This window comes from Nycticebus coucang, chromosome 12 (genome assembly GCF_027406575.1).
Source record: "Nycticebus coucang isolate mNycCou1 chromosome 12, mNycCou1.pri, whole genome shotgun sequence".
In the NCBI taxonomy this organism is placed as follows: Eukaryota; Metazoa; Chordata; class Mammalia; order Primates; family Lorisidae; genus Nycticebus; species Nycticebus coucang.
In genome coordinates this window covers 70402294-70428051 of record NC_069791.1, presented here as the reverse complement: position 1 = coordinate 70428051, position 25758 = coordinate 70402294, and the positions used below count along the sequence as shown (strand labels likewise).

The 25758-nt window shown below is 46.6% G+C and overlaps 2 protein-coding genes and 2 pseudogenes across 2 annotated transcripts; all 4 read right to left on the bottom strand.

Annotated features, from left to right (window-relative positions):
- Nucleotides 1–4947: 4947 nt before the first annotated feature.
- On the bottom strand, nucleotides 4948–5029 carry LOC128562961 (uncharacterized; annotated as a pseudogene).
- A 106-nt stretch (nucleotides 5030–5135) lies between these two features.
- LOC128562960 (uncharacterized) lies at nucleotides 5136–5253 on the bottom strand (annotated as a pseudogene).
- A 9960-nt stretch (nucleotides 5254–15213) lies between these two features.
- Nucleotides 15214–20158, bottom strand: MBLAC1 (metallo-beta-lactamase domain containing 1). The gene has a single exon (XM_053555719.1). It carries the CDS (start codon nucleotides 18838–18840, stop codon nucleotides 18046–18048), a length of 795 nt encoding a protein of 264 aa, XP_053411694.1. The 5' UTR covers nucleotides 18841–20158; the 3' UTR covers nucleotides 15214–18045.
- Nucleotides 20159–20381: 223 nt separating this feature from the next.
- Nucleotides 20382–25729, bottom strand: CNPY4 (canopy FGF signaling regulator 4). The gene is made up of 6 exons (XM_053555720.1): nucleotides 25474–25729; nucleotides 22656–22782; nucleotides 22462–22558; nucleotides 22096–22218; nucleotides 21222–21339; nucleotides 20382–21128 (listed from the first exon to the last, which is right to left on the bottom strand). The coding sequence occupies exons 1-6, from the start codon at nucleotides 25583–25585 to the stop codon at nucleotides 20953–20955; spliced, it is 753 nt and encodes a 250-aa protein (XP_053411695.1). The 5' UTR covers nucleotides 25586–25729; the 3' UTR covers nucleotides 20382–20952.
- Between the last annotated feature and the right edge of the window lie 29 nt (nucleotides 25730–25758).

Sequence of the window (25758 nt, the reverse complement as noted above, 5' to 3'; positions counted from 1 at the left end):
ACCTGCCTCAGCCTCCCACAGTGCTGGGACTACAGGCGTGAGCCACCACGCCTGGCCCGGACTGGGTTTTTCATTGTTCCCCCTAAACCTGTTTAAAGGGCAAAGCACTGGGGAGAAGCCCCTAGGAAAAATCCTCTGATAATGAAAGAAGCCCCAGGCCTGTTTTATCATGGCCAATTCGAGTTACTTCAGGCTCTTTAGAAGGGCAGGGCTGAGTTGGATTATAGCCCATGTTAAACATTATATTTTTAGCAGCTTTTGAAATTGTGGGGATTGTAAGCATAGCTCCCCATTGTTGTAATAGGTCTCGTGCCCATGAAGTGATCACTATAGGTGCCACATAAGGGTGAACACGAGCTGCTTGTCCATCAACCCATGACATTTTAAATTAACAGTACTTCGTTCAATACCTCTCATAGTTCCAAGCCCTACAAAAGTGGCTTTTATTTTAGCTTTAGGCCAGTGTTTCGGCCACATATGGGAAGCAATTATAGAAATATCTGCTCCTGTGTTGACAAGCCCTTCAATTTCAACATCTTGTTCAAAGGTCACTTTACATTGAGGGCGAGAGTCATTTAGAAAACTATGCCAAAAAACCTGTTTGTCTATACTTTCAAAACTACCTTCTCTAGTAGTGGGAGCTGTTTTACCTTTATGATAAGGTAAAGTCAATATTTGAGCCACATGTTCTCCAGTGGATAACTGAATATCCGCAGCAGCTGAGGCCATTATTAAATTTCATCTTTATAATCTTCATTAATAATCTCTGGGTGAATATTAAGTCCTTCCATAGTAAGACTACTTCTCCCTAATATAAGACCAACAGTTCCTATTTATGGTATAGGGCCATAAATCCCGGTAGGTAATTTTTTAAGAGGTTTTCCACACTTGAGATTAACATCAGTTAAAATGGGAAGATCTAAAGCTGCACTTCCTTGAGTAGCATGAAATAAGCCTTGGACCTGGATTTTATGAACCGGACTTAATTCTGGTTCATTTGGGCGTGAGCCAGTCCATTGTTCATAGGAAATTCATTCATTTGTGCATGGGCTTTGCCATTGCTCATTGGACATGGCTGGCAGTGGGAGCTCGACTTTTTTGTCTGGGGGCCCCGAGCTAGCCCCACATGGGAATTTCTCTGATCCAACCCTTCATTAGAATTCCTCTGACTTTGAGTGGGAGGCAAAATATTGCAGTTGCAGTTTTTTTGGCTGGGGCTGGGTTTGAACCCACCACCCTCAGTATATGGAGCCAGTGCCCTACCCACTGAGCCACAGGCACCTCCCAATAGATTAGCACTCGTTAGTCCAATGTCTTCCCTTGCCACAGTGCGACAAACTGTCGGGTTCCTGCACTCTTTTCTAACATGCCCAGTTCTGCCACAATTAAAACACTTAAGATTTTGTTTTGTTATCTTGTAAAGCAGAAGCTAAAGCAGTTGCTTGCAAATTAGCTTGAAAAGTGCTGGAACCTACTCCATGACACACATGAATGTATTGATCAATGGTAACATTGTTTTGATTTTCTTTTGCAAAAGCCAAGTGAAAAAACATTTTGCGTGCCTCTGCAGCTGGGACGGATCTCTCAATAGCCATTTGCAAGTGGGCAATAAATTCAGCATATGGTTCATTATTGCCTTGAAAAATTTTTGTAAAACATTGTGTGATCTCCCCTTTCTCATCTAAATGTTTCCAGGCTTTGACACATGTCCTTTACTTGATGAAGCAAGTTAGGAGTATAAATAATTTGGTGGTCAATGCTCTCATAATCACCTGTCCCTGTGAGTTGGGCATAAGTAAAGGACGGAGAATTTTCAGCCCAATCAATTAGCTTGTAATTTCGCCTCCTCGGCCCACCAAGACTTAAATTGAATGAATTGTCCTGGGCTTAAGGTTGTACAAGCCAAAGTGCTCTAGTCCTTGGGAGCAATAAATGATCCCCACAATAAGAACCGAGCACGCCCATCATGTATGGTGAGTTACAGCTATATTCATGAACGGCATCTTTCAAAACTTTTAAAAATCTGATAGCAATATTATTATGGGAAATACAAACAGTGCCATCAATATCCTCATGTCTTACAATAGGAAAAGCCATGGCATTTCGTGCACTGGTTCCTGCTTCAGAGGAGGGAAATTCCATTTCTTGAACCAAATTAAAAGTAGTATGATAAACAGGGAAATGAAGTCTAGTTATAATTCTAGGGTCTGGCGGATTTGGCCACACTGGATAAAGTCCCAGAGGGGCTGTAGGTGTCATCAGCCCATCTCTGTAAGGCAAACGTCCAGGAGGGAGTGCAGCAGGCGGTCTAGGAGCTGCAGAATAATGTAAATCAGTTTGCGAGTTCCCTTTCTCTATTGCTTGAAATCTTTTTTCTATTTTCTGAAAGCCTTCGGTTAACATCCTTTTTATTTCACTCATCTCTTCACTATCAGAATGATTGGTAATAGTATGGTCAGATCACTTTTAAAATCTATAAGGTCTTTACCAGAGCTATCAATAACCTCTTTCTTTTGTTCTACTGGACACATAGGATCAGGAGTTTTCATAGGTTCATCATAAATAGGTTTTTCAGCATTAGGTTTCTCCTCCATAGTGGGGGGTGGGGGTGGTGGTGGTGGAATTCAATCTTGCTACCTTCAACATCAGAACCAGACTGTAAGGGTTGCAGAGCTCCCAAAACCAAATGGTATGCACCCCAAACATCTTTACTGATAGGCTCCCCTCTTTGATACGCTTGTCTGAGCCCTTCGCCAACATTTTTCCACACTTTCACGTTGAGCTGATTCTTTCTATCAGCCTTAAACCAGTAGCAGTGCTTAGCCACTACTTGAAACAACTCTCTCAAAATCTTAGTTTTAACTGAAATGCCTGCACATAGTAACAAAGTTTTCAACGATAGGACATACTGGTCTTCTAAGGATTGAGAGTTGCCCATGATTTTTTACTCCTTATTAATGCCAAGAGTCTCACGTACCCTGCGGGACCAGAACCAGCTTGGTTTCAAAGTCTGAGGCTCACCTTAAGCATCCACCGCGGGAGCTGGGAAGCGTTCCCAAAGAAGTCAGCCATGCTGTCTCCCTGAGGCTGACCCTGCTCACTGCACCAAGTTGTTGCATGAAAGTCTCCCAATTGATCAGTGACACAGAGAAATGAGTCCTGCAATGAAACAGTCTGAGTAATAAGGAGGACCACTTACACCCTCATGGCAAGTGGCAACCTTGCTTTATTCTCCACCACCTTTTATACCCATACCCTACTGCACCCATACACCATCAACCAATAATCAATGACTTTATCTTACAAAATCCGTCTCATGACCAGACTCAACCTAGCCTGGCATCTAATCAATCTATGGATTAACTGATACATATTCCATGACCTCACTACAAGATTACTTTTTTAACTTGTGAATTAAAACCATGCTTTGAGATACTTTCCTTAAACAAAGATAAGAACTTCAAGGGAGGTGGTTGCTTAAATACCACACCTTTCATATCACCATCAGGAGGCAGCAATCTATCTCTAAAAACAAACGGGAGATCACTGAGATATGCAGCTGTTTTGTTTGCAAGCAGCTGCCCGCTGCAGCCTTTGTCTCTCAGGCATTTACAGCCTCAGAGGCCATTTTATGGAGTTCTATCCAGGTCTCTCACTGAAAGTCATTAGAAAGATTTCCTGCTTGCCTTTCCAATATGGCTCAAGTAAAGGCATATATAGGCTTTCTGCCTATACTCAAAAAAAAAAAAAAAAAAAGCCAAGTCTGAACTAGATTCCGTCTCTACTAAAAATAGAAAAACTAGCCAGGCATTGAAGTGGGTGCCTGTAGTCCCAGTTACTCTGGAGGTTGAGGCAAAAAAATCACTTGAGTCCAAGAGTTTGAGGTTGCTAAAAAAGAAGAAGGAAAGGAAAAAAAAAAGACAAAAATAGCAGCAGCGTATAAGTGATCAGGGAGCAGGGAGGGTGGGTGTGACGCTGCTAAAGGAGAAGGGGAACTAACACTCTAAATCTGGAAGCCAAGCAAAATAAAGACTGACAAGTGTCCACAGTGAACCAGCTTCCAGGATGGACAGAGAAATGGGAGTAAGGGAGAGGGGACAGTGAGAACAGACCGGCTCATAGTGAGGTCTGGGCAAGGTGGAGCTGGAGGACCCCCAACCCCTGCCCCAACAAAGGAGGCCTTTTCTTTTCCTTTTCTTTATTTTTATTGAGACAGTCTCAGTTTGTTGCCCTCAGTAGAGTGCTGTGAAGTCATAGCTCACAGCAACCTCCAACTCTTGGGTTCAAGAGATTCTCTTGCCTCAGCCTCCGGAATAGCTGGGACTACAGGCACCCACCACAGTGCCCAGCTATTTTGTTTGTTTGTTTTAGTAGGACTGGGCTGGGTTCCAACCCACCAGCCCAGGTGCATGTGTCCAGCACCCTACCCACTGAACTACGGGCACGGCCCTGAAGAAGGCATTTTCTAAGGTGGGGGGAGGAGCATCTGGTCTCCAGCACAGAGAGCTACTGAAGGCAAAGGGGAAAGAGCCAAAGACATGTCTCCAGAAAGATGTCGAGGTGAGGCTAGAGCAAAAAGGACACCTCGAAAGCGGAGGGAGAAGAAGAGGCTGCCAGGGTGATTGAGGTGCTAAGAGAGGGCTGATGGCACAGCCTGCTTCTGTGAGGTGCTAAGAGAGGGCTGATGGCACAGCCCCCATGCAAGGGGGCGCCCAAGAACACAAAAGTCCAAGGAGTAGGAGGCGTCTGCCACAACTTGAGATCACAAAATTTCTTTACTTTGGATATGCCTTTAGACAAAAGTCTATAAATTAGCACTAATTATTGACAAAGGTTATTACATTAGCTATACTGTCATTTTTCTTAGGATTGACCAAGCATAACCTAGAATCCCAGGCATTATACAATCACACAAAATGAACAAAATTATATAATAAATCAGACCTGGGTTATCACCAGCATTTATAAAATCAAACCTAGGAAAAGAACTAGATCTGTGGACATGTGTATGATTATTTTTTATTTTAATTTTTATTTGGTTCTTTTTATTTTTTCTTTTTGCTTATTTTATTGTTTTTTGTTTGTTTGTTTGTTTGTTTTGGTTTTTTTTTTTTGCGGTTTTTGGCCAGGGCTGCGTTTGAACCCACCACCTCTGGCATATGGGGCTGGCCACCCCATGTGTATGATTTTTAGATAGCAAATGTTTAGCTTGTCCTAATTATTACAAAATCAGAACAGTGAGAATATTTGCAGAGATTATGCATAATCTTGACAGGTAAGCAGATGGTGATTATAGGAGAGCAAGTGCATAGATAACATTGGCTAGAACCAAGGATTTTCTGGCAAGGACTCCAACTCTTCAGGAAAGAGTTGGAGTTTTATTTTTTTTTTTCAATTTTTTTCTTTAAAAGGAGTGAGTTATGTACAAGGGGGTTAAATGCTTTATAGACAAGAAAAAAAAACTGCTCTAGAACCAACGTATTCATCATCTTCTTCTTCATCTTCGTCTTCCTCCCCCCTCTTCATCCTCTTCATCTTCCTCCTCTTCCTTTTTCTTGCTTTTTTCAGCCTTGATGACTCCCTTTTTCGCTGCATCAGGCTTTCCTTTAGCTCGGTATGCAGCAATATCCATTTCGTATTTTTCCTTCAGCTTTGCAGACTTCTTTTCATAAGGCTGCTTGTCCTCCGCAGCAGTGTTACTCCACATCTCTCTCAGTTTCTTTGCAACATCACCAAAGGATAGGCCGGATGTTCTCCTTTGATTTTTGGGCGATACTCAGAACAGACCAAGAAAAAGGCCGAAGGAGGCCTCTTGGGTGCATCGGGATCCTTGAACTTCTTTTTTGTTTCCCCTTTAGGAGGGATATAGGTTTTCATTTCTCCTTCATAACGGGCCTTGTCCACCTCTGCCATATCTTCAAATCTTCCTTTCTCTTTAGCAGATATGGTCTTCCCCCTCTCTGAGCACTTCTTAGAAAACTCTGAGAAGTTGACTGAAGCATCTGGGTGCTTCTTCTTGTGCTCCTCCCAACAAGTTTGCACAAAGAATGCATATGATGACATTTTGCCTCTCAGCTTCTTAGGATCTCCTTTGCCCACGTTTAGTTATTTTTCCTCAACAAGGCACAGAGTCGCCCAGTGCCTGTCAGGCTCTCACTTGCCCTGGTGCTGTCTCTATGGAGCTCAATGTCAGAGTTGGAGTTTAAAAAAAAGAACTGTAGAGAAACCAGGATTTAGGAGCTTATTGTGTGACAACTGGGAGAGACAATGTTTTTAAACTAGATTTTCAGTTTGTTGGACAGATTGGATTAAAAAGAGAAAGACAAAACCCTGACAATATAGAATAATGTCAACATATGGAGTGAGAAGAGCTAAATTGATTAAAAAAAAAAATAGGCTTGGTGCCTGTGGCTCAAGCAGCTAAGGCACCAGCTACATACACCTGAGCTGGCGGGTTCAAATCCAGCCCAGACCCACCAAACAACAATGATGGCTGCAACCAAAAAAAATAGCCAGTTGTTGTGGTGGGTGCCTATAGTCCCTGCTACTTGGGAGGCAGAGGCAGGAGAATAGCTTGAGGCCAGGAGTTGGAGGTTGCTGTGAGGATACAGCACTCTACCCAGGGCCACAGCTTGAGGCTCTGTCTCAAAAAAAAAAAAAAAAAAAAAAAAGGTATCAGAAGTAAAGGAGGTGTGCTGGAGGAATTGGCAGCATTTATTGACTGATTGGTTCTAGAATGAATGGACATGACTGGATAACCACAGAGGGAACTTAAAATGGCAGTCATGGGGTTCCCAGATTGGGGGCAAGGGGATAAGCACGGAAGAGGAGGATATATTCATTTCATACCCTTCATACTGGGTTAAAGAGGGTGGTGCCTGTGGCTCAAAGGGGTAGGGCACCGGCCCCATATGCCAGAGGTGGTGGGTTCAAACCCAGACCCAGCCAGAAACTGCATACTGGTTTAAAGAGGTGGGAGGGGGCTTCCACAGGAAGTTCTGGATAAAGAATTTGAAGACATAGGGTCAGATTTGAAATGACATGTCAGAGCTTCAGAAAGAATTTTCTTAAATTTGTTCTTTTTTTTTAGAGACAGGGTCTCACTCTGCTGTCGTAGAGCGCCATGGCATCATAGCTCATAGCACCCTCAAATTCCTGAGCTCACGTGATCCTCTTGCCTCAGCCTCCCAAGTAGCTGAGACTACAGGCACATGCCAAAATACCCAGCCCCTTTTTTCTATTTTTTTTTTTTTTTTGAGACAGAGCCTCAAGCTGTCGCCCCCGGGTAGAGTGCTGTGGCATCACAGCTCACAGCAACCTCCAACTCCTGGGCTCAAGCGATTCTCCTGCCTCCGCCTCCCAAGTAGCTGGAACTACAGGCACCTGCCACAATGCTCAGCTGTTTTTTGATTGCAGCCATCATTGTTGTTTGGCAGGCCAAGGCTGGATTCGAACCTGCCAGCTCAGGTGTACGTGGTTGGCACCTTAGCCGCTTGAGCCACAGGCGCCTAGCCTTTTCTATTCTATTTTTTTTTTTTTGAGACAGAGCCTCAAGGCAGGTCCTCAAACTACGGCCCGCGGGCCACATGCGGTGGTGTGATTGTATTTGTTCCCATTTTTTTTTTTTTTTTTTACTTCAAAATAAGGTATGTGCAATATGCATAGGAATTTGTTCATAGTTTTTTTTTAAACTGTAGTCCGGCCCTCCAACAGTCTGAGGGACAGTGAACTGGCCCCCTGTTTAAAAAGTTTGAGGACCCCTGGAGCTGTTGCCCTGGATAGAGTTCTGTGGCATCACAGTTCACAGCAACCTCCAATTCCTGGGCTCAAGTGATTCTCTTGCCTCCGCCTCCCAAGTAGCTGGGACTACAGGCACCCGCCACAACACCCAGCTATTTTTATTTTTTTATTTTTGGTTGCAGCTGTCATTGTTGTTTGGCAGGCCTGAGCTGGATTTGAACCCGCCAGTTCAGGTATATGTGACTGGTGCCGAGCCCCCTTTTTTCTATTTTTAGTAGAGATTGGGTCTCGCTCTTGCTCAGGCTGGTCTTGAACTCCTGACCTCAGATGATCCACCTGCCTTGGCCTCCCAAAGTGCTAGGATTATAGGAGTGAGCCACCACTCCAGTGAGGAGAGGATTTCTGAAGGAAAATTAGTGAGACAAAATGCTATGGGGCCAGCAAAGCTGAGACATGAGGATAAAACTTCAGATTTTGGCCAGGATCATGCCTGTAATCTTAGCACTCTGGGAGGCCAAGATGGGAGAATCATTTAAACTCAGGAGTTCAAGACCAGTCTAAGCAAAAGCAAGATCTTGTCCTACTAAAAATAGCAAAACTAGCCAGGTGTAGTGGTATACGCCTTGTAGTCCTGGCTACTCTGGAGGCTGAGACTAGAAGATTGCTCAAGGCCAAGAGTTTGAAGTTACTGTGGTCTATGATGCTGTGGCACTCTACCCAGGGGGACAGAATGAAATCCTGTCTCAAAAAAAAAAAAAAATTTAGCTGGGCAATATGGTGGGCACCTGTAGTCCCAGCTATTCAGGAAGCTGAGGCAGGAGGATCACTTAAGCCCAGAAGTTTGAGGTTGCTGTGAGCTAGGCTTACACTATGGCACTCTAACCTGGGTAACAGAGTGAGATTCTGGCTCAGAGAGAAAAAAAAAAAAAGACTTCCGATTTCATAACTAAGAGGTCACTGGCAATATTATAGATTGGGGAGAGCAATACCAGGTCACAGGATACTTGCTAGACCCTTTGTATTTTTTTTTTTTTGTAGAGACAGAGTCTCACTGTACCGCCCTCGGGTAGAGTGCCGTGGCGTCACACGGCTCACAGCAACCTCCAACTCCTGGGCTTAAGCGATTCTCTTGCCTCAGCCTCCCGAGTAGCTGGGACTACAGGCACCCGCCACAACGCCCGGCTATTTTTTTTTTTTGGTTGCAGTTTGGCCGGGGCTGGGTTTGAACCCGCCACCCTCGGCATATGGGGCCAGGGCCCCACTCACTGAGCCACAGGTGCCGCCCAAGACCCTTTGTATTTTTAAAATGGGGAAATATAGCCCTCTATTAACCCCTGACCCCTTCCTTCTCTCTCACCTTACCAACAGCCTTGAAGCCTGTAGATCTACACACCATCTTATCATACAGGGCCCCTGATGACCATGGAGACCACTCAGGGCATAGTGCTGCAAGGGCGGGCCCATGGCTGGCTGGCTCTTGCACTCATCCCACATACTAGTGGCCTCCCTACATTCTGTGGCCCGGGAGCTGGGGGGCCTGGCTGGGAGTCCACACACCATGGTGGTGTTAGGCTTAGGAGCCCACTTCACTACCTTCCTCCATCCATCTTTGTGCAATGATTGTCAGGGATCTGGGCAGCTGTGGCTGCCCTCCTGGCCTGAGAACCTGACACTCTGGTGGTCATGTCATCAAACTGGCCAACACTGGCTATAAGTCTGTGTATGGTAGCAACTGATTCACCCTCCAGGTGAATCGGCTCCTCCAAGCTGCCTTTGCTGGCCTCCATGTGGCCTTTGTAGATGCCTGAGAAATGACCTTCAGCCTGGTCCTGCCAGATAGCAACCACCCAAACCCACTCATTATCCAAAATGAGGTAAACATACTCCTCTCCTTCGTTTGCCCTGCCTGGGCTTGGGGCTGCACTGATGGAGAAGCTAGTGTGGCCAGTGAGCTTGGGAGCCCTTTCTCTCAGCTGTCAGCGCCTCTTCTCCTACCTCTGTTGAATGCACAGGCTGTAAAGTCAACCATCAAGAATGGGGGCTAGAGAGTGGCAGGGGAGGGAAGCCTAGTGGAGGTTCAGCTCCCACATGGAGAGGCAGTGCTGGGGGATGAGGGACAGAGGAAATGGGTGCCATTTCAGTTCATTAGAACCACCCCCACTGGAAAGCCTGACTATATGTCCTGATCTGTAAAATAAAATATTTCTCCTGTCAAAAGTAATACATGGGGCGGCGCCTATGGCTCAGTGGGTAGGGCGCCAGCCCCATATACCGAGGGTGAAAGGTTCGAACCTGGCCCCAGCCAGCTAAAACAGCAGTGGCAACTGCAAAAAAAAAAAAAAAGTAATACATGCTTTTTATAGAAAATTTGGAAAGACACAAACTACCAAAGAAAATAAGGATCACCTAGAATCCCATGTCTGGGAGATAATTGTGGTTGAAGTGCATCTATTCCCCATAATTTCTCAGTGGGTAAAATTCTTTTACATACCCCTCCTTCTTTTTTTCCTCCACTTGAGATATGTGACAGGATTATCCTGAGCTCCTAACGGACATTAAAGAAGATTTTGGTAGAGGACTGACTAAGGGGCAGGTCTTTCAAAGAAGGAGGTGCCAACATAGGATAGAAGTGCAAAGATTTTATTAGAGGAGACACTTGTGAGAGATTACAGGCAGGAGCCAGATGAGGCTGGGAGAGCCATCACACCATGATGCAAGGCTGGCCTAGAGTAAAGGATGGGGGCAAGGAGGGTTAATGAAAGCATTCCAGGCCACGGTGCAGGCTCAGGGAAGTTTGGCAGAACCATTGGGAAGTCATTGAATCAAAGATGACCATTAGGGCCAGCAGTGGTGGTTCATGCCAGTAATCTCAACACTCTGGGAGGCCAACGTGGAAGGATAGCTTGAAGCCAGGAGCTCCAGAGAAGCCTGGGCAACCTAGTGGGACACTGCCCCTACCAAAAAAAAAAAATTTAATTAGCTGGGCATGGTGTGTGTGTCTGTAATTCCAGCTACTTGAGAAGCTGAGGCAGGCGGATGGCTTGAGCCCAGGAGTTCAAGGCTATAATGAACTGATTGTGCCGCCGAATTGCAGCCTGCATGAGAAATTGAGACCCTGTCTGTAGAAAAAAACCATAAACAAAATGCAAAATGGCACCTCCTTTTTGGAAAACCTGAACTGACCAAGGGGTATACCAAAATTCTCTTTAATGTCTGTTGGGAACCTTAGGATAATTTCATCACATATATCAAGTGGAAAAAAAAATTAATTCAGTGGGGTGGCACCTGTGGCTCAGTGAGTAGGGCACCGGCCTCATATACTGAGGGTGGCAGGTTTGAACCCAGCCCTAGCCAAACTGCAAAAAAAAAAAAAAAAAATAGCTGGGCGTTGTGGTGGGCACCTGTAGTCCCAGGTACTCAGGAAGCCAAGGCAAGAGAATCGCCTAAGCCCAAGAGCTGGAGGTTGCTGTGAGTTACCAAGGGCAACAAAGTGAGACTCTGTCTCAAAAAAAAAAAGAAGTTGGGGGGGCTCCTGTGGCTCAGTGAGTAGGGCGCCATACCCGTATACTGAGGGTGGTGGGTTCAATCTGGGCCCTGGCAAAAACTGCAACCAAAAAATAGCCAGGCGTTGTGGCAGGTGCCTATAGTCCCAGTTACTCAGGAGGCTGAGGCAAGAGAATAGCCTAAGCCCAGGACCTGGAGGTTGCTGTGAGCTGTGTCATCACAGCACTCTACCGAGGGAGACACAGCAAGACTCTGTCTCTAAAGAAACAAAAATAAAAAAATAAAAATCTGGCTTGGAGCCTGTGGCTCAAGTGGCTAAGGCACCAGCCACATACACCTGAGCTGGCGGGTTCAAATCCAACCCGGGCCCACCAAACAACAATGATGGCTGCAATAAAAAAAATAGCTGGGCATTGGGGCAGATGCCTATAATCCCAGCTACTTGGGAGGCAGAGGCAAGAGAATCGCTTGAGCCCAGGAGTTGGAGGTTGCTGTGAGCTGTAATGCCACAGCACTATACCCAGGGTGACAGCTTGAGGCTCTGTCTCAAAAAAAATTAAAAAATAAAAATCTTTCATTATTTAAAGAGAATGATGGGAAGATATGAATAGTTCACCACTCAAATCTACTCTTCCCTTCCTCCTTAACTAAAAAAACCTTGACTTTCCCCCCCCCAGAGTAGCGAAGAGCTTGATCAAAAAGCTGCATCTTCCAGACTTTTTTTTTTGAGACAGAGTCTGTTTTGTTGTAGGTTGAGTGTCATGGTGGGTCATAATTCCCAGCAACCTTAAACTCCTGGGCTCAAGTGATCCTCTGGTCTTAGCATCCCAAGAAGCCAGGACTATAGGCTAGTTTTTCTATTTTTAGTAGAGACGGGGTTTCACTTTGCTCAAGCTGGTCTTGAACTTCTTTTTTTTGGCTGAGCTCAGGCAATCTGCGTGCCTTGGCCTCCCAGAGTGCTAGAATTATAGGCATGAGACACCACACCCAGACTTTCTGGACTTTTTTGCAAATAAGAATTGCCACGTGACACTTCTAGTCATTGACTTATATACGCTGATGTCCCTGAGTTTTGGGCTTTGGGAAAGTTCTTTAACAGATCAAGAGACGTGGCTGGTGAATATCTTTTGCATTTTTCTCTTTTTCTCTTCTTTACCTCATAAGATACAGATACAGTGCTGGAGGGGAGTTGTCATCTTGTAACAACAGCTAGGGAAAACAAAAACACACATGCAAAACTTGGTTAATAGGAAAAATACTGGGAGCCAGGGTCCCTAGTGATACCATAGATATCTGTGCTTGCCTTGGTCTCACTATCTCTAGGCTTCTCATTGTGTAAAGTAGTAGCAATAATAATGTTTTTCTAATTTAAGGGGCTGTTTTTGTGGTACTTTTGTTTGCTTTTTTTCTTTTTTTCAGACAGTCTCACTCTGTTGTCCTGGTAAAGTACTGTGGCATCATGGCAATTCACTGCAACCTCCAACTCCTGGGCTAAAGCCATAAGCAATCCTCCTGCCTTAGCCTCCTGAGTAGCTGTGTCTACAGGCACCCACTATGTGGCTAGTTTTTTCTACTTTTAGTAGAGACCAAAGCCTGACCTGTTTTTCTGTGTTACCCATGTCTTAATTCACAGAATTGTGGATTTTTCAACTTCTTTTTTTTTTAGAGACAGAGTCTCATTTTGTCGCCCTCGGTAGAGTGCTGTGGCAGCACAGCTCACAGCAACCTCCAGCTCTTGGGCTTAGGCAATTTTCTTGCCTCAGCCTCCCAAGTAGCTGGGACTGCAGACGCCTGCCACAACACTTGACTATTTTTTCTTACAGTTGTCACTGCTGTTTAGCAGGCTTGGGCCAGTTTCAAACCTGCCAGCCTTGGTGTATGTGGCTAGCGCCCTAACCACTGAGCTACAGGCGCTGAGGCGATTTTTAAACTTCTTGAAATTCAGAACATGTGTGCTTCACATATTTGAATCTATGTTATTTGCATACCAAAATATGAGACACAAAACAGCTAGCCTCAAGGCACCACTACTAAAATTACTAGCTTTTAAAAAACAATGAGTGAATCCAGTTATAACCTAAGAATAGAGGGAAGGGGGAGAGGGAGGAGAATGAGGGGGGAGTATGGGCAGAGGGAGGGTGATTGGTGGGATTACACTGCAGTGCATCTTACAAGGGTACATGTGAAACTTAGTAAATGTAGAATATAAATGTCTTAACACAATAACTAAGAAAATGCCAGGAAGGCTATGTTAACCAGTGTGATGAAAATGTGTCAAACTGTCTATAAAACCAGTGTATGGTGCCCCATGATCTCATTAATGTACACAGCTATGATTTAATAATAAAAAATAAAAATAAAAAACAATGAGTGGGCCAGGCATGCTGGCTCACACCTGTAATCCTAGCACTCTGGGAGGCTGAGGAGGATAGACTGCCTGAGTCCACAGGTTCCAGACCAGCTTGAGCTAGAGCAAGACCCTGTCTCTAAAAAAGCCAGGTGTCGTGGTGGGCACCTGAAGTCCCAGGTACTTGGGAGGCTGAGGCAAGAGAATTGCTGGAGCCCAAGAGTTGGAGGTTTCTGTGAGCTATGATGCCATAGCCCTTTACTAAAGGTGACAAAGTGAGACCTGTCTCAAAAAATATATATATATTTTTTAAATTAAAAAAGAATCAGGCATTTTAACAAAAAGACTTAAGTCACTATATTAGGGTTCTCCAAAGAAACAAAACAAATAGGATATATAGTTATATTTTTATTTATTTACTCATTATGGGAATTTGCTCATGCAATTATGAAGGCAAGTAAGTCCCACAATACACTCTCAGTCTGAGTTTGAAGGCCTGAAAACCGGGGAAGCTAATAGTGTAACTCCCAGTCCAAGGCGGAAGCCTGAAAAAAAGATGACAGGGGGTGTAAATCCTGGAGTCCAAAGGTCTGAGGACCAGGAGCCCTGATGTCCCAAGGGCAGAAGAAGATGGATGTCCCAATTCAAAAAGTGAGAGAGAATTCATTTCTTTCTCTGCCTTTTTGTTCTATTCAGGTGGGCCCTCAAAATGGATGATACCAGCCCACACTAGTGACAGTGAATTCTCTTTATACAATCTACTGATTCAAATGTTAATCCCTCTGGAAACATCCTCACAGACACTCTCAAAAATAATGTTTTACTAGGCATCTGGATATCCCTTAACCTAGTCGATACATAAAATTTAACCATCACAATCAACTATAAGAGAAAATTTTAGACTTAGATTCCTACACAGCAACATTCAATATAGAAGATGGGCTGGGTACAGTAATTCATGCCTATAATCCCAGAGCTTTGGGAGGCAAAGGCAGGATTGCTTGAGGCCAGGAGTTCAACACCAGCCTAGACAACATATTGTCACCCTATTTCTACGAAAAAAAGTTTTATAATTAGCTGAGTATAGCTCCTGCCTGGGAATCTGAGGCAAGAGTTCAAGGTTATGGTAAGCGGGATTGCACCACTGTACTCCAGTCTGAGCAACAGAGTAAGACCCTGTCTTTAAAACATTTTTTAAAAAATTTAAAAAATATAAGATTGTGGCTCAAGGGAATAGGGTGCTGGTCCCATATGCCAGAGGTGGTGGGTTCAAACCCAGCCCTGGCCAAAAATACAAGATGCCAGGTGAGGTGGCTCACGCCTGTAATCCTAGCACTCTGGGAGGTTGAAGCGGGCAGATCGCTTGAGCTTACAAGTTTGAGACCAGGCTGAGCTAGGGCGAGACCACATTTTTAAAAATAGCTGAGCTGGCTTGGCGCCTGTAGCTCAGTGGTTACGGTACCAGCCACATGCACCGAGACTAACAGGTTCAAACACAGCATGGGCCAGTTAAACAACGACAACTGCAACAAAAAAATTAGCTGGATGTTGTGGCAGGTGCCTGTAAGTCCAAGCTACTTGGGAGGCTGAGGCAAAAGAATTGCTTAAGGCCAAGAGTTTGAGGTTGCTGTGAGCTGTGACACCACAGCACTCTACCGAGAGTGACATAGTGAAACTCTGTCTCAAAACAAAAAAGTAAATAAACGTGGGCATTGTGGTGGGCACCTATAGTCCCAGCTATTTGGGAGACGGAGGCAAGAGGATCACTTGAGCCCAAGAGTTTAGGTTGCTGTGAGCAATAACGGCAACGCACTCAACCCCAGGGCAAGTGAGACTCTGTTTCAAAAAAAAAAACTAGGCTTTGCACCCATATCTCAGTGGGGGCGCCAGCCACAAACACCCAGGCTAGCGGGTTTGAGCCCAGCCTGGGCCTGCTAAACAACAATGGCAACTGCAACAAAAAAATGGCCAGATTTTGTGGCAGGTGCCTGTAGTCCCAGCTACTTCACAGGCTGAGGCAAGAGAAATCACTTAAGCCCAAGAGTTTGAGGTTGCTGTGAGCTATGATGCTATAGCACTCTATAAGGGCAGAACAATGCTCACAAATCCCACAAACTATATATATACATATATATCTCAAGAATGTTACACTCAGCCACAGTATTATTCAACTACAAAAACAAGTATTTCAAAAATGCAATAACTCAGGAAATATTGTTGACTGTCTTTAAGAATTAGTCAAATTTTAGTTAAACAAAGAGTTTATTGGAAAGTCTACAGTAAAATCTGGCAGTGAAAATGAATGCAACCAACTATAGAACTAAAGTAAAAATAAATGTGGGAATTATGGTTACAGATGATAATGTATGTATTATAAATGCCAGAAAAGTAGGAAGAAAGTAACTATCAAAAGTTGGGAGGGTAGGCTCGGTGCCTGTAGCTCAGTGGCTAGGGTGCCAGCCACATACACCAGAGCTGGCTGGTTCGAACCCAGCCCAGGCCTGCCAAACAACAATGACATGCACTTATACTGAGGGTGACATAGTGAGATTGCCTCCAAAAAAAAAAAAAAAAAGTTGGGAGGGTAAATAAAATACATAGCATAGCAAGATGTAAAAAATAAGGCCGACGGGCGGTGCCTGTGGCTCAAGGAGTAGAGCGCCAGCCCCATATACCAGGGGTAGTGGGCTCAAGCCCATCCCCTGCCAAAACTGCAAATAATAATAATAATAATAATAATGCTGACAATTTAAAATAGTGGGAAAAACTTTAAGAAAGAAAAAATTGACATAATGAAAAGGTATATTATAGATATAGATAGCAGGTGATCGTGTGGAGTCTCTCCATAAGAGCTGGCCTAATACAATGCAACTATCCTGAGGTTCTGATTCTCCTGGATTTTAGAAGTCAAGAGATTTTAGACTTTTTTTTTTTTCTTTGAGTCTCACTTGGTCACCCTTGGGAGAGTGCTGCGGCATCTTAGCTCACAGCAAACTCAAACTCTTGGGTTCAAGCAATTCTCTTGAATCACCCTCCAGGTATCTGGGACTACAGGCACCTCCCACAGTACCTGGCTATTTTTTACAGATGGGGGTCTCACTATTGCTCAGGTTGGTCTGGAACTGGTGAACTCAGGCAATCCACCTGTGGCAGCCTCCCAAATGCTGGGATTAGTCATGAGCCACAGGGCCTGGCTTAGGATTTTAAATTTTAGAGATTTCAATCTTCAAGGATCTTGATCTTTCAGGATTTCAACATTTGGGATTATAGTACTCAGGATTGTCTTTCCAAATTACGATCCAAACCCCTGGCCCCAGGCCCACTTCACCACCTTCCCTCTGTCCATCTTTGTGCAATGACTGGCAGAGATCCAGGGAGCCATGGCTGCTCTGCTGGCCCAGGAACCTGGCACTCTAGTGGTCAGCACATTGGCCAACACCAGCTACAAGTTCACGTATGGCACAGACTGGTTCACCCTCCAGGTGAACTGGCTTCTCTGAGCTACCTTTTAAGACTGCTCAATAGCCAACAGATGCTTCTATCTTACTTCATATAAATCCAAACCCCTTTAGCAAGGTCTGCAATGCTGAGTGGTGGTCTTGTTCAAATCTCCAGCTTTTATTCTCTCCTACTGTTCCCTGGCCCTTTGCAGTCCAACCCCTTGAGTTTTCTTACTTCTAAAGTAGGTTAAGCTGTCCTGCTTTAGGGTCTTGATACCTGCCTGTTCTACCCTTCTCCCAGATCATCGCATGACCTCTGATCAAACACTAAATCTTCACAGATGCCTTTCTCAACCATCCTAAATAAAAGAGCCAACTCTCTAGTTCCAGCATTCTATTCTGCTCTTAACCTCCTTTTTTACAATACCATTAACCACAACGTGTAATTATTTGGTTTGTTATTATTATATTGCTATTGTTTACTTGCTCAAAAGATAATATGGGGACAGAAAGTCTGTAGTTTACGGTGTTACGTACCCATTGAGCAAATGAATCAAAGTCTGACGACTAAGGGGTCACCTCTATGCCCTGCACCTTTTCTCAGCAAGCTGCACCCTATGAGGAATAAGCAATCTGGCAGTGTCTCCCAATGCAACTCAGTTACCATATTTGCACAATTATTACTATCAGTGCTTCATGTTTTTATTAGAGCAACATGATTTTCAGTTCAGTTTCTACTTTTATTTTGGAGAACTCCCATAAGAACTTTCTCCCATTTTGCTGAGGCCCAGGAGGATGTACAAGAATTGAGCCAGTACTTGGTCCTAGTTTGGTTGTAGAGACAGGCAAGAGAGTGATACTGGAAACTGCAGTGGCATGAACTTTGTGTCCTCCGTAGAAATCTGTCCTCCTAGAAGGACTGGAAGCGACCACCCTTGACTGCTCTGATTCTGGCAGACTGGGTCCCCTTCATCTCGCTCCTCGCTGAAAGGAAAGGCTTCTTTGAGGAAGGGTTCAGTCCCTCTCGGGGCCAATGAGTCCTTGTCTCCGACCACTGGCTGCTGCCAACTGCGAGACTTCCCTTAACACCAGAAAAGGGGCTCCGTGACCAGGCACAACTATGTCGGCGGTGTCTAGGACCCTCTTCCGGCTCCGCTCCTGGGCCACGGGGTCTTCACTCAGCGCCTGCCACGAATCTTCGTCCCCATTGCGCTCAAACACATCGCCCGCTACTACCACGGTGCCCCGAGTCGTGCCCGCTACCACCACGCTTACGTCCCGCTGGCCCCCATGGCCCGGCGTGGCCCACACCTCGAGCCCAGGCCCCAGCTGCAGAGGCCGTTCTTCATCCAGCGCGTGGGGCAGGTAGAGACCCCCAGGGAGGCAGAAATCGTGCGAAACAAGCAATGCCGCGCCCGGAAACAACCCTAAGTTACCGATGTGATCCGAGTGCCCGTGGGTCCCCACCACCAGAGTTACATCTCCTGGGGACACCCCCTGCCTCGCTAGGGCCCCTAGCAGGGCCTCCCGAGCCCAGGGCCCCCCGGTGTCCACGAGGATGGGGCCACGGGCCACCTCCTCCAGGGCGGTCTTCGCGCCCCCGCCCCCGCGCGGGGACTCTCGCTGGCTACACGCCGGGCCCCAGACCTGGGGCAAGACAAGGGTCACTGAGCCGTCGGCCCGCACAGCGCCGTCCACGCCCTCGGGCTCCGCGTAGCCCTGCAACAGAACCACAACCGAGTAGAAGTCACCAGGCACTAGCACGGGAGGCCCCTCGCACAGCGACACGGTCCGCACTCGGCCGCTCATGGCAGGGAGAAAGGAAATGGGGCTGCAGGCGACCGTACAGATGCTCCGCGTTCCCGCACACTATTCTAACCACCACATTTTAAGTCTCAGTCACTTGCCACCATCTTCAACCCCCTGCCACAGATGGTATGGCCTAGCTTGGTTTCCCACGTGAGCGCGCCCCGCCCTCGGGAACCTTCGGCAGACCGCTCCGCTTGTCTCGGACATGTCTAATCCAGCCACCCTCTAATCTACAACCTTTTCCCTCACTCTCATCCTAGGCGCTTTCTCTCCTGGATCTAGTTGTAATGCCTCGCAGGTTTTAGAAAACGCGAGGCGATCACAGATGTCGTAAAAATGAGACGGATTTTGTCCTCTGCGAGCTGCCGTAACTGAGATATAGCGGCCGAAGCAGCACGACAGGCGCTACTTTAATTCTGCCACCTTATCCAACCTGCCCCCTTCGACATGGTTCTTGGTCATGCGACTCCTACCCGCTTGGGCTGCAAAATTACAAAGTACCATTATTTTATAACGGGTCGCGGCCAATGGCCCTCCCTATTCTCTGGGTGCAGCCTCATTGATCAGCTACAATGTGTGCAAGGTTGCTATTTGAAAATTTGTGCCCAGCTAGTATTTAAAGGAAAAAAAAGTTTAATAGCGATATAGAAAATATAGCACCTGCAAATTATATGTTGTGCTCTCAGTGAAATTAATTTGAAGTAGACCTATAGTCTACGCCACCTAAAAATTGCCAGCATCACTTTGCCTCCATTCAGTATCTTATTTTCTTTTCTTTTCTTTTTTTTTTTGTAGAGACAGAGTCTCACTTTATGGCCCTCAGTAGAGTGCCGTGGCATCACACGGCTCACAGCAACCTCCAACTCTTGGGCTTAAGCGATTCTCTTGCCTCAGCCTCCCGAGTAGCTGGGACTACAGGCGCCTGCCACAACGCCCAGCTATTTTTTGGTTGCAGTTCAGCCGGGGCAGGGTTTGAACCCGCCACCCTCGGTATATGAGGCCGGCGCCTTACCGACTGAGCCACAGGCACCGCCCCTGTATCTTATTTTCATTCATGGTTTGCTGGCATGTAGTCTATGGACCCAGGCAGGTCCTAGAGGACTTCCTTGTAAAGGTCTAAAAACAGACCCCGAGGGGCAAAGTGGCTTTCCCAAGAAAAGCCACATGTTGTTAGGCTGGTCGTGGGGGCTCACCCCTAGAATCCTATCATTCTGGGAGTCCGAGGTGGCTGGATCCCTTGCACCCAGGAGTTTGAGACCAGTCCGAGAACAGCCAGACCCGGCTCTACTAAAAATAGAAAAGTTGGGCGGCGCCTGTGGCTCAGCGAGTAGGGCGCCGGCCCCACATGCCGAGGGTGGCGGGTTCAAACCCAGCCCCGGTCAAACTGCAACAACAAAAAAAAATAGCCGGGCGTTGTGGCGGGCGCCTGTAGTCCCAGCTACTAGGGAGGTTGAGGCAAGAGAATCGCGGAAGCCCAGGAGTTAGAGGTTGCTGTGAGCCGTGTGACGCCACGGCACTCTACCCGAGGGCGGTACAGTGAGACTCTGTCTCTACAAAAAAAAAAAAATAGAAAAGTTGGGGAGGGGGGTTGGAGGATGCCTGTAGTTCCAGCTACTCTGGAGGCTGAGGCAGAAGGATCATCTGAACCCAGGAGTGTTAACTTGCTGTGATCTATGACTTCATAGCACTCTATAGCCTGGGGCAACAGAGTGAGACTGTGTCTCAAGTTGTGACTTTTCTTTCCTGGGAAAACACACAACTCCAATGCCACCTTTGACCTCTGGGTGGGGGTGGGGAGCAGTAGAGACACTTAAAAGGGGAAAGACTTCAATACTGTCACCATATGCACTTGTCAGTTAAGGGGCTGGATGGCAGAACATCCACCTATATAGGCAGGACTTAACCTGCAGCTCTCACTTTCTACCCACAGCCATGTGATACTGCCTCACCAGGATCCTGCCTGACATCAGAGAGAAGAGACCAGCTGCAAGCTTTGAGGTGGGGTCACACACACAAACACCCTCAAAGCTGGGGGATGGGGCAGGGAGATCTCAGACTTCAGAGGGATCTTCTCCATGATTCCTGCCCCTCCTGGGGGCTCAAAATCAGGGCTCAAAGGTCCTCTGGGTCATGCTTGGTGAGGCCTGATTTCTTAGTCAACTTTTCTTTTTTTTCATCCTCTTCTCCCTTATTTTTCTCTTCTCCCACTTCTTCCTCCTCTTGTTCCTCTTTGGTCTTCTCTTCCCCATCTGTGGTCTCCTTTCCAGTCCAAGTTTCCTGTAGACATGCTAGTTTGGGTAAAAGAAAACAATTTAGATATTGTGCTGGGGGTGGGGGGAGGCTGTGGCCGGGCAGAACAAGAACCTAAACTGTACACTTACCAGTTTCAGCAGCTGGGAGCACATGACCTTCACAGAGAAAACGCTGTAGGGGCTGCTCCTGATGGTGGAAGTACCAGTCTCCCACAACATCTTCAAACTCCTCCAGCATTGTCTCACACTAGTCAAGTGGAAGGGCGAGAAGAGTATCTGCTCTGCTGGGCTTTGGAAGCCCTCCTCTCTGCTCTCCACTCCCTGTTTCCCTGACTCCACTTGACTAACTTTGGAGAGGCAGGAGGTTAAGCTTGGATGACAATATGTGTGATCCTCATTCACTCAACAAACACTAGCACCTACTCTGCCAAGGTTATTAAATTCTGAATCTCAACTCCTCACCTGTAAAGTGGAAAATGTTAACAAGACCTACCACATCAAGCTGGAAAGTATGTGGTTAAGAATTTGGCACACAGGGCGGCGCCTATGGCTCAGTCGGTAAGGCGCCGGCCCCATATACCGAGGGTGGCAGGTTCAAACCCGGCCCTGGCTGAACTGCAACCCCAAAAAAAAATAGCTGGGTGTTGTGGCGGGCGCCTGTAGTCCCAGCTACTTGGGAGGCTGAGGCAAGAGAATCGCTTAAGCCCAGGAGTTGGAGGTTGCTGTGAGCTGTGTGATGCCATGGCACTCTACCGAGGGCCATAAAGTGAGACTCTATCTCTACAAAAAAACAAAAAAAAAAAGAATTTGGCACACAGTAGGTGCACAGTAAGTGGTGGTAGATATTATTAGCCTCTGTTAATACTTCTTAATATGACACAGTTCTTACTCTCCCCCCTTCTACCTGCTCAAGCTGGATGTCCCCTACAGTCAAAACCTAAGATGTAGCTCCCCTCTCAAGTTCCCTTGTCTCCTCCCCAAACAGGATGGTATCTTATCCTACCTGCTTCTTGAGGAACGTGACCTCCATGCTGGGCTCATCCCATAGCTCCAAAGGGATCCCCATATCCACCTTCACCCCCTTCTGTACTAGGCCTTTCAATGTTGCCATGGTTTGACTCTGACCCTAAGAGATAAAGAATTTGAAATCAGCCATCCCACCACCCCACATCGTCCTTCCCCTTTCTGCCATGTCAGCTTGATTAATTACTGGAAACTCAAGGGTGAATTCCATGCAGGTAAGATGAGGGAGCCTGACAATGAGAAGGTTCATTCCAGAGCTGGAGGGAAATAAGCAGATATCTCTTGAGGACCTAAAAGGATAATGGATATAGGTTCATTTCTGAGCTGCCCTGGGGAAGGGTCTGACCTTAGCATATCTCAGTGAGCCCTTGCGCTCGGCATGAACACTGTAATCCAGGATCTGCTCGCATAAATTCTCCAAGGCCTCTTCCAGTCTTGTCTCTCTGTGGGAAGAGGAGACTCAAAAATTCCCTGTATGTTGTAGCAATTCCCAAGGTTCCTTTGGGATTGGAAGGTGGAGGAGCACTAAGAAGGACTCACGAAACACTGTAAGGCACATGTCTCTTCCTCTTGCCTGTGTCTAGCACCTGACCCAGCTCCAGCACCTCCCGAGATCGGCCAGTGCGACTCAGTTCCTCCTGCAGCTCTGTGCTTAGCAGCTTACACACTGGTGGGGAGGAGAGATGTCCAAGGGAAAGTGAAAAACAGGAAAACATAGCAGCAGTTCATTTTGTAGATGACCAAAGGCAGCAGAGTATGAACCTGGGTTGAAATCCTGGCTGAGCCACTTGGCAGCTGTGTGACAGACAATCTTGCTGGCTGTTTCTACATCTGTAAAATGGGAAAATAGTTCCTCACGGGGGTGTGGTAAGGATTAAATAAATCAACATATATAAAGCCTCTAAAGTAATGCCTGGCTCATAATGAACATTGCATAAGTGTTCACTATTATTCTACTGTTATCTGTTATACTCCTGTATGCACAATAATGATATAGAGGCCAATAAAACCCAGTATCTCTATCCATGGGACACTGTAGTTGGGGTCAATGTAGTTGGGGACAGATAACCAATGATGACAATATAGTTCATTAGACTCTACACTAGGGGTAAAGACCAAGAGACATAATCTCATTAAGAAATGCAAAATTGGGGCGGCGCCTGTGGCTCAGTCAGTAAGGCGCCAGCCCCATATACCGAGGGTGGCGAGTTCAAACCCGGCTCCAGCCAAACTGCAACCAAAAAATAGCCGGGCGTTGTGGTGGGCGCCTGTAGTCCCAGCTACTCGGGAGGCTGAGGCAAGAGAATTGCTTAAGCCCAGGAGTTGGAGGTTGCTGTGAGCTGTGTGAGGCCATGGCACTCTACCGAGGACCATAAAGTGAGACTCCGTCTCTACAAAAAAAAAAAAAAGAAATGCAAAATTCTGGGTGGCACCTGTGGCTCAAGGAGAAGGGCGCTGGCCCCATATGCTGGAGGTGGCGGGTTCAAACCCAGCCCCAGCCAAAAAATCCAAAAAAGAAAGAAATGCAAAATTCAGGACGGCGCTTGTGGCTCAGTGAGTAGGGTACTGGCCCCATATACCGAGAGTGGCAGGTTCAAATCTGGCCCAGGCCAAACCGCAACAAAAAAATAGCCAGGCATTGTGGCAGGCGCCCATAGTCCCAGCTACTTGGGAGGCTGAGGCAAGAGAATCACCTAAGCCTAAGAGCTGGAGGTTGCTGTGAGCTGTGATGCCATAGCACTCTACCGAGAACAACAAAGTGAGACTCTGTCTCTAAAAAAATAAAACAAGAGGGCGGCGCCTATGGCTCAAAGAGTAGGGCACCAGCCACATATACTGGAGGTGGTGGGTTTGAACCCGGCCCCAGCCAAAAAAAAACTGCAACCAAAAAAAAATAAAAAAAAAACGCAAAATTCAGGTGGAACTCATAGCTCAGTGAGTAGGGCACCAACCACATACACCGAGGCTGGCAGGCTCAAACTGGGTCCCAGCCAGCTAAAACAACGACAACTGCAATAAAAAAAATAGCCGGACGTTGTGGCATGCACCTGTAGTCCTAGCTACTTGCTGGGCTGAGACAACAGAATTACTTGAGCCCAAGAATTTGAGGCTGTTGTGAGCTGTGACTCCTTAGTTGGTTTCTACTAGCCTTCAATATCCTTAAAGGTAAGCATCATGTCTGTTCCATTACTGTCTTTTCAGCACCTAGTATGTGACCAGGTATGTGGTGAAAATGGCCCATACATAAGTGACAAGCTAACTAAACATAGGTGAAAGTAACAAAAGTGTCTAAAATGTGCCTAGCACTATGCTAGGACCTACACAGGCACTCCCCTTTCCTCCAGTGGCTTCCACCAGAGTGGGAGGTAACAGATAAGGAAGAAGGCTTTCAAAGGAGGTGACATTTAAACTGGGTCTTTTAGAGTGGATAGGAGCTTATCAAATACAGAGGGGAGAAATAGCACAAGCAATAGATGTGAGAGGACAAGGCATGCTCAGGGATCACTGAGAATATCCGTGTGGCTGAAGCATGGGCACTTTGGGGATGGGTGGGGGCTTTTTTGTGTAAAGAAAATTAAAGTTTGGGGCTATACAATAAAGAGACTTACATGCAAGTCTTAAGAAACACCGGGCAGTAAGACAAAGAGAAAAAAGACTCCCGGGAAGAAATGTAAAGTCAGGAAGGCAACGAGCTGGAGGAACCCGAGCACTCTATGATCCAGCTCTGAAGCGCTCCCTCTCAACTGGGCCCCAAGCTAACTCAGGCAGGGAAGATGCTGCTTGCTTTAAAATCCGTACAGTACACACTCTCTACAAAGCCTCACCAGGGATGTGGTAGCTCTAGTTCTGTGGCTTCCTCTCCTTTTGTTTATGAGCTTCAAGAGCTGAGTTAGTCACCCTCACACCCCCTCAGGAGGGAAGTGGCGCCTGTAATTTGGGAGCGTCTCTGCCAGGGTGGGGCACAGGATGTCCACAATATATGAGCCTCACACCCGGCTCCTGCAGGCTTTCCAGATTAGGTCTGGTGACATCGGGGAAACTCACTAAAGATGTTCAGTAGAGTTAGTCCGGGGCAGGTAGTCCTTCAACTACAGTTCCCACAATCCACTGGGGGGCAAAGCCAGCAAGACAAAGCGGGTTTCCGCTGCATGCGTCACAGGAATTGTAGTGCCGTAGTTTTGGGGAGGCACTATCCGTTCCTTCCCTTGACCCTATTCGAATTCCGCCAAGCTCCAGCAGAACCTCCCTCAGGCCTTCCAGGAGGTCGGGTAACCCACCCATCACAATCCCTTAGGTCCGCCCTGAACTATGGAAGTGTGGTAGGGCGATAAAAGTAGGGGCTGCCCCCTTTAGATACCTTCGCATTTGCTGGGCATGCGTTCTGTGTCATCGTCGTCCTTCGGCGTCCCAGCCCAAGCCCCGTACACGGCCACAATGAAAAACAATACTCTCAACCGCACAGGTCTCATGACAAAGCGACGTCCAGAAACAACTCCCTCTTGCCTTCAAACCAAATTCGGGAAGGCAGGGGCCCTTTAAATTCAGAGGCAGTCGGCTGCAACCTTAAGGAATAAAAAAAAAAAAAAAAAAATCCAGCCTGCCACTGTCCGCACATGCGCAGAGCTAGCCTGAAAGGGGGTGG

Coding starts and splice junctions, on each gene's coding strand:
- MBLAC1 (XM_053555719.1), bottom strand. CDS start 18,840: ATGAGCGGCCGAGTGCGGACCGTGTCGCTGTGCGAGGGGCCTCCCGTG.
- CNPY4 (XM_053555720.1), bottom strand. CDS start 25,585: ATGAGACCTGTGCGGTTGAGAGTATTGTTTTTCATTGTGGCCGTGTAC. Junction 22,783..25,473: donor CATGCCCAGCAAATGCGAAG/GTATCTAAAGGG, acceptor CCTCCCCACCAG/TGTGTAAGCTGCTAAGCACA. Junction 22,219..22,461: donor GCTCACTGAGATATGCTAAG/GTCAGACCCTTC, acceptor TTTATCTCTTAG/GGTCAGAGTCAAACCATGGC.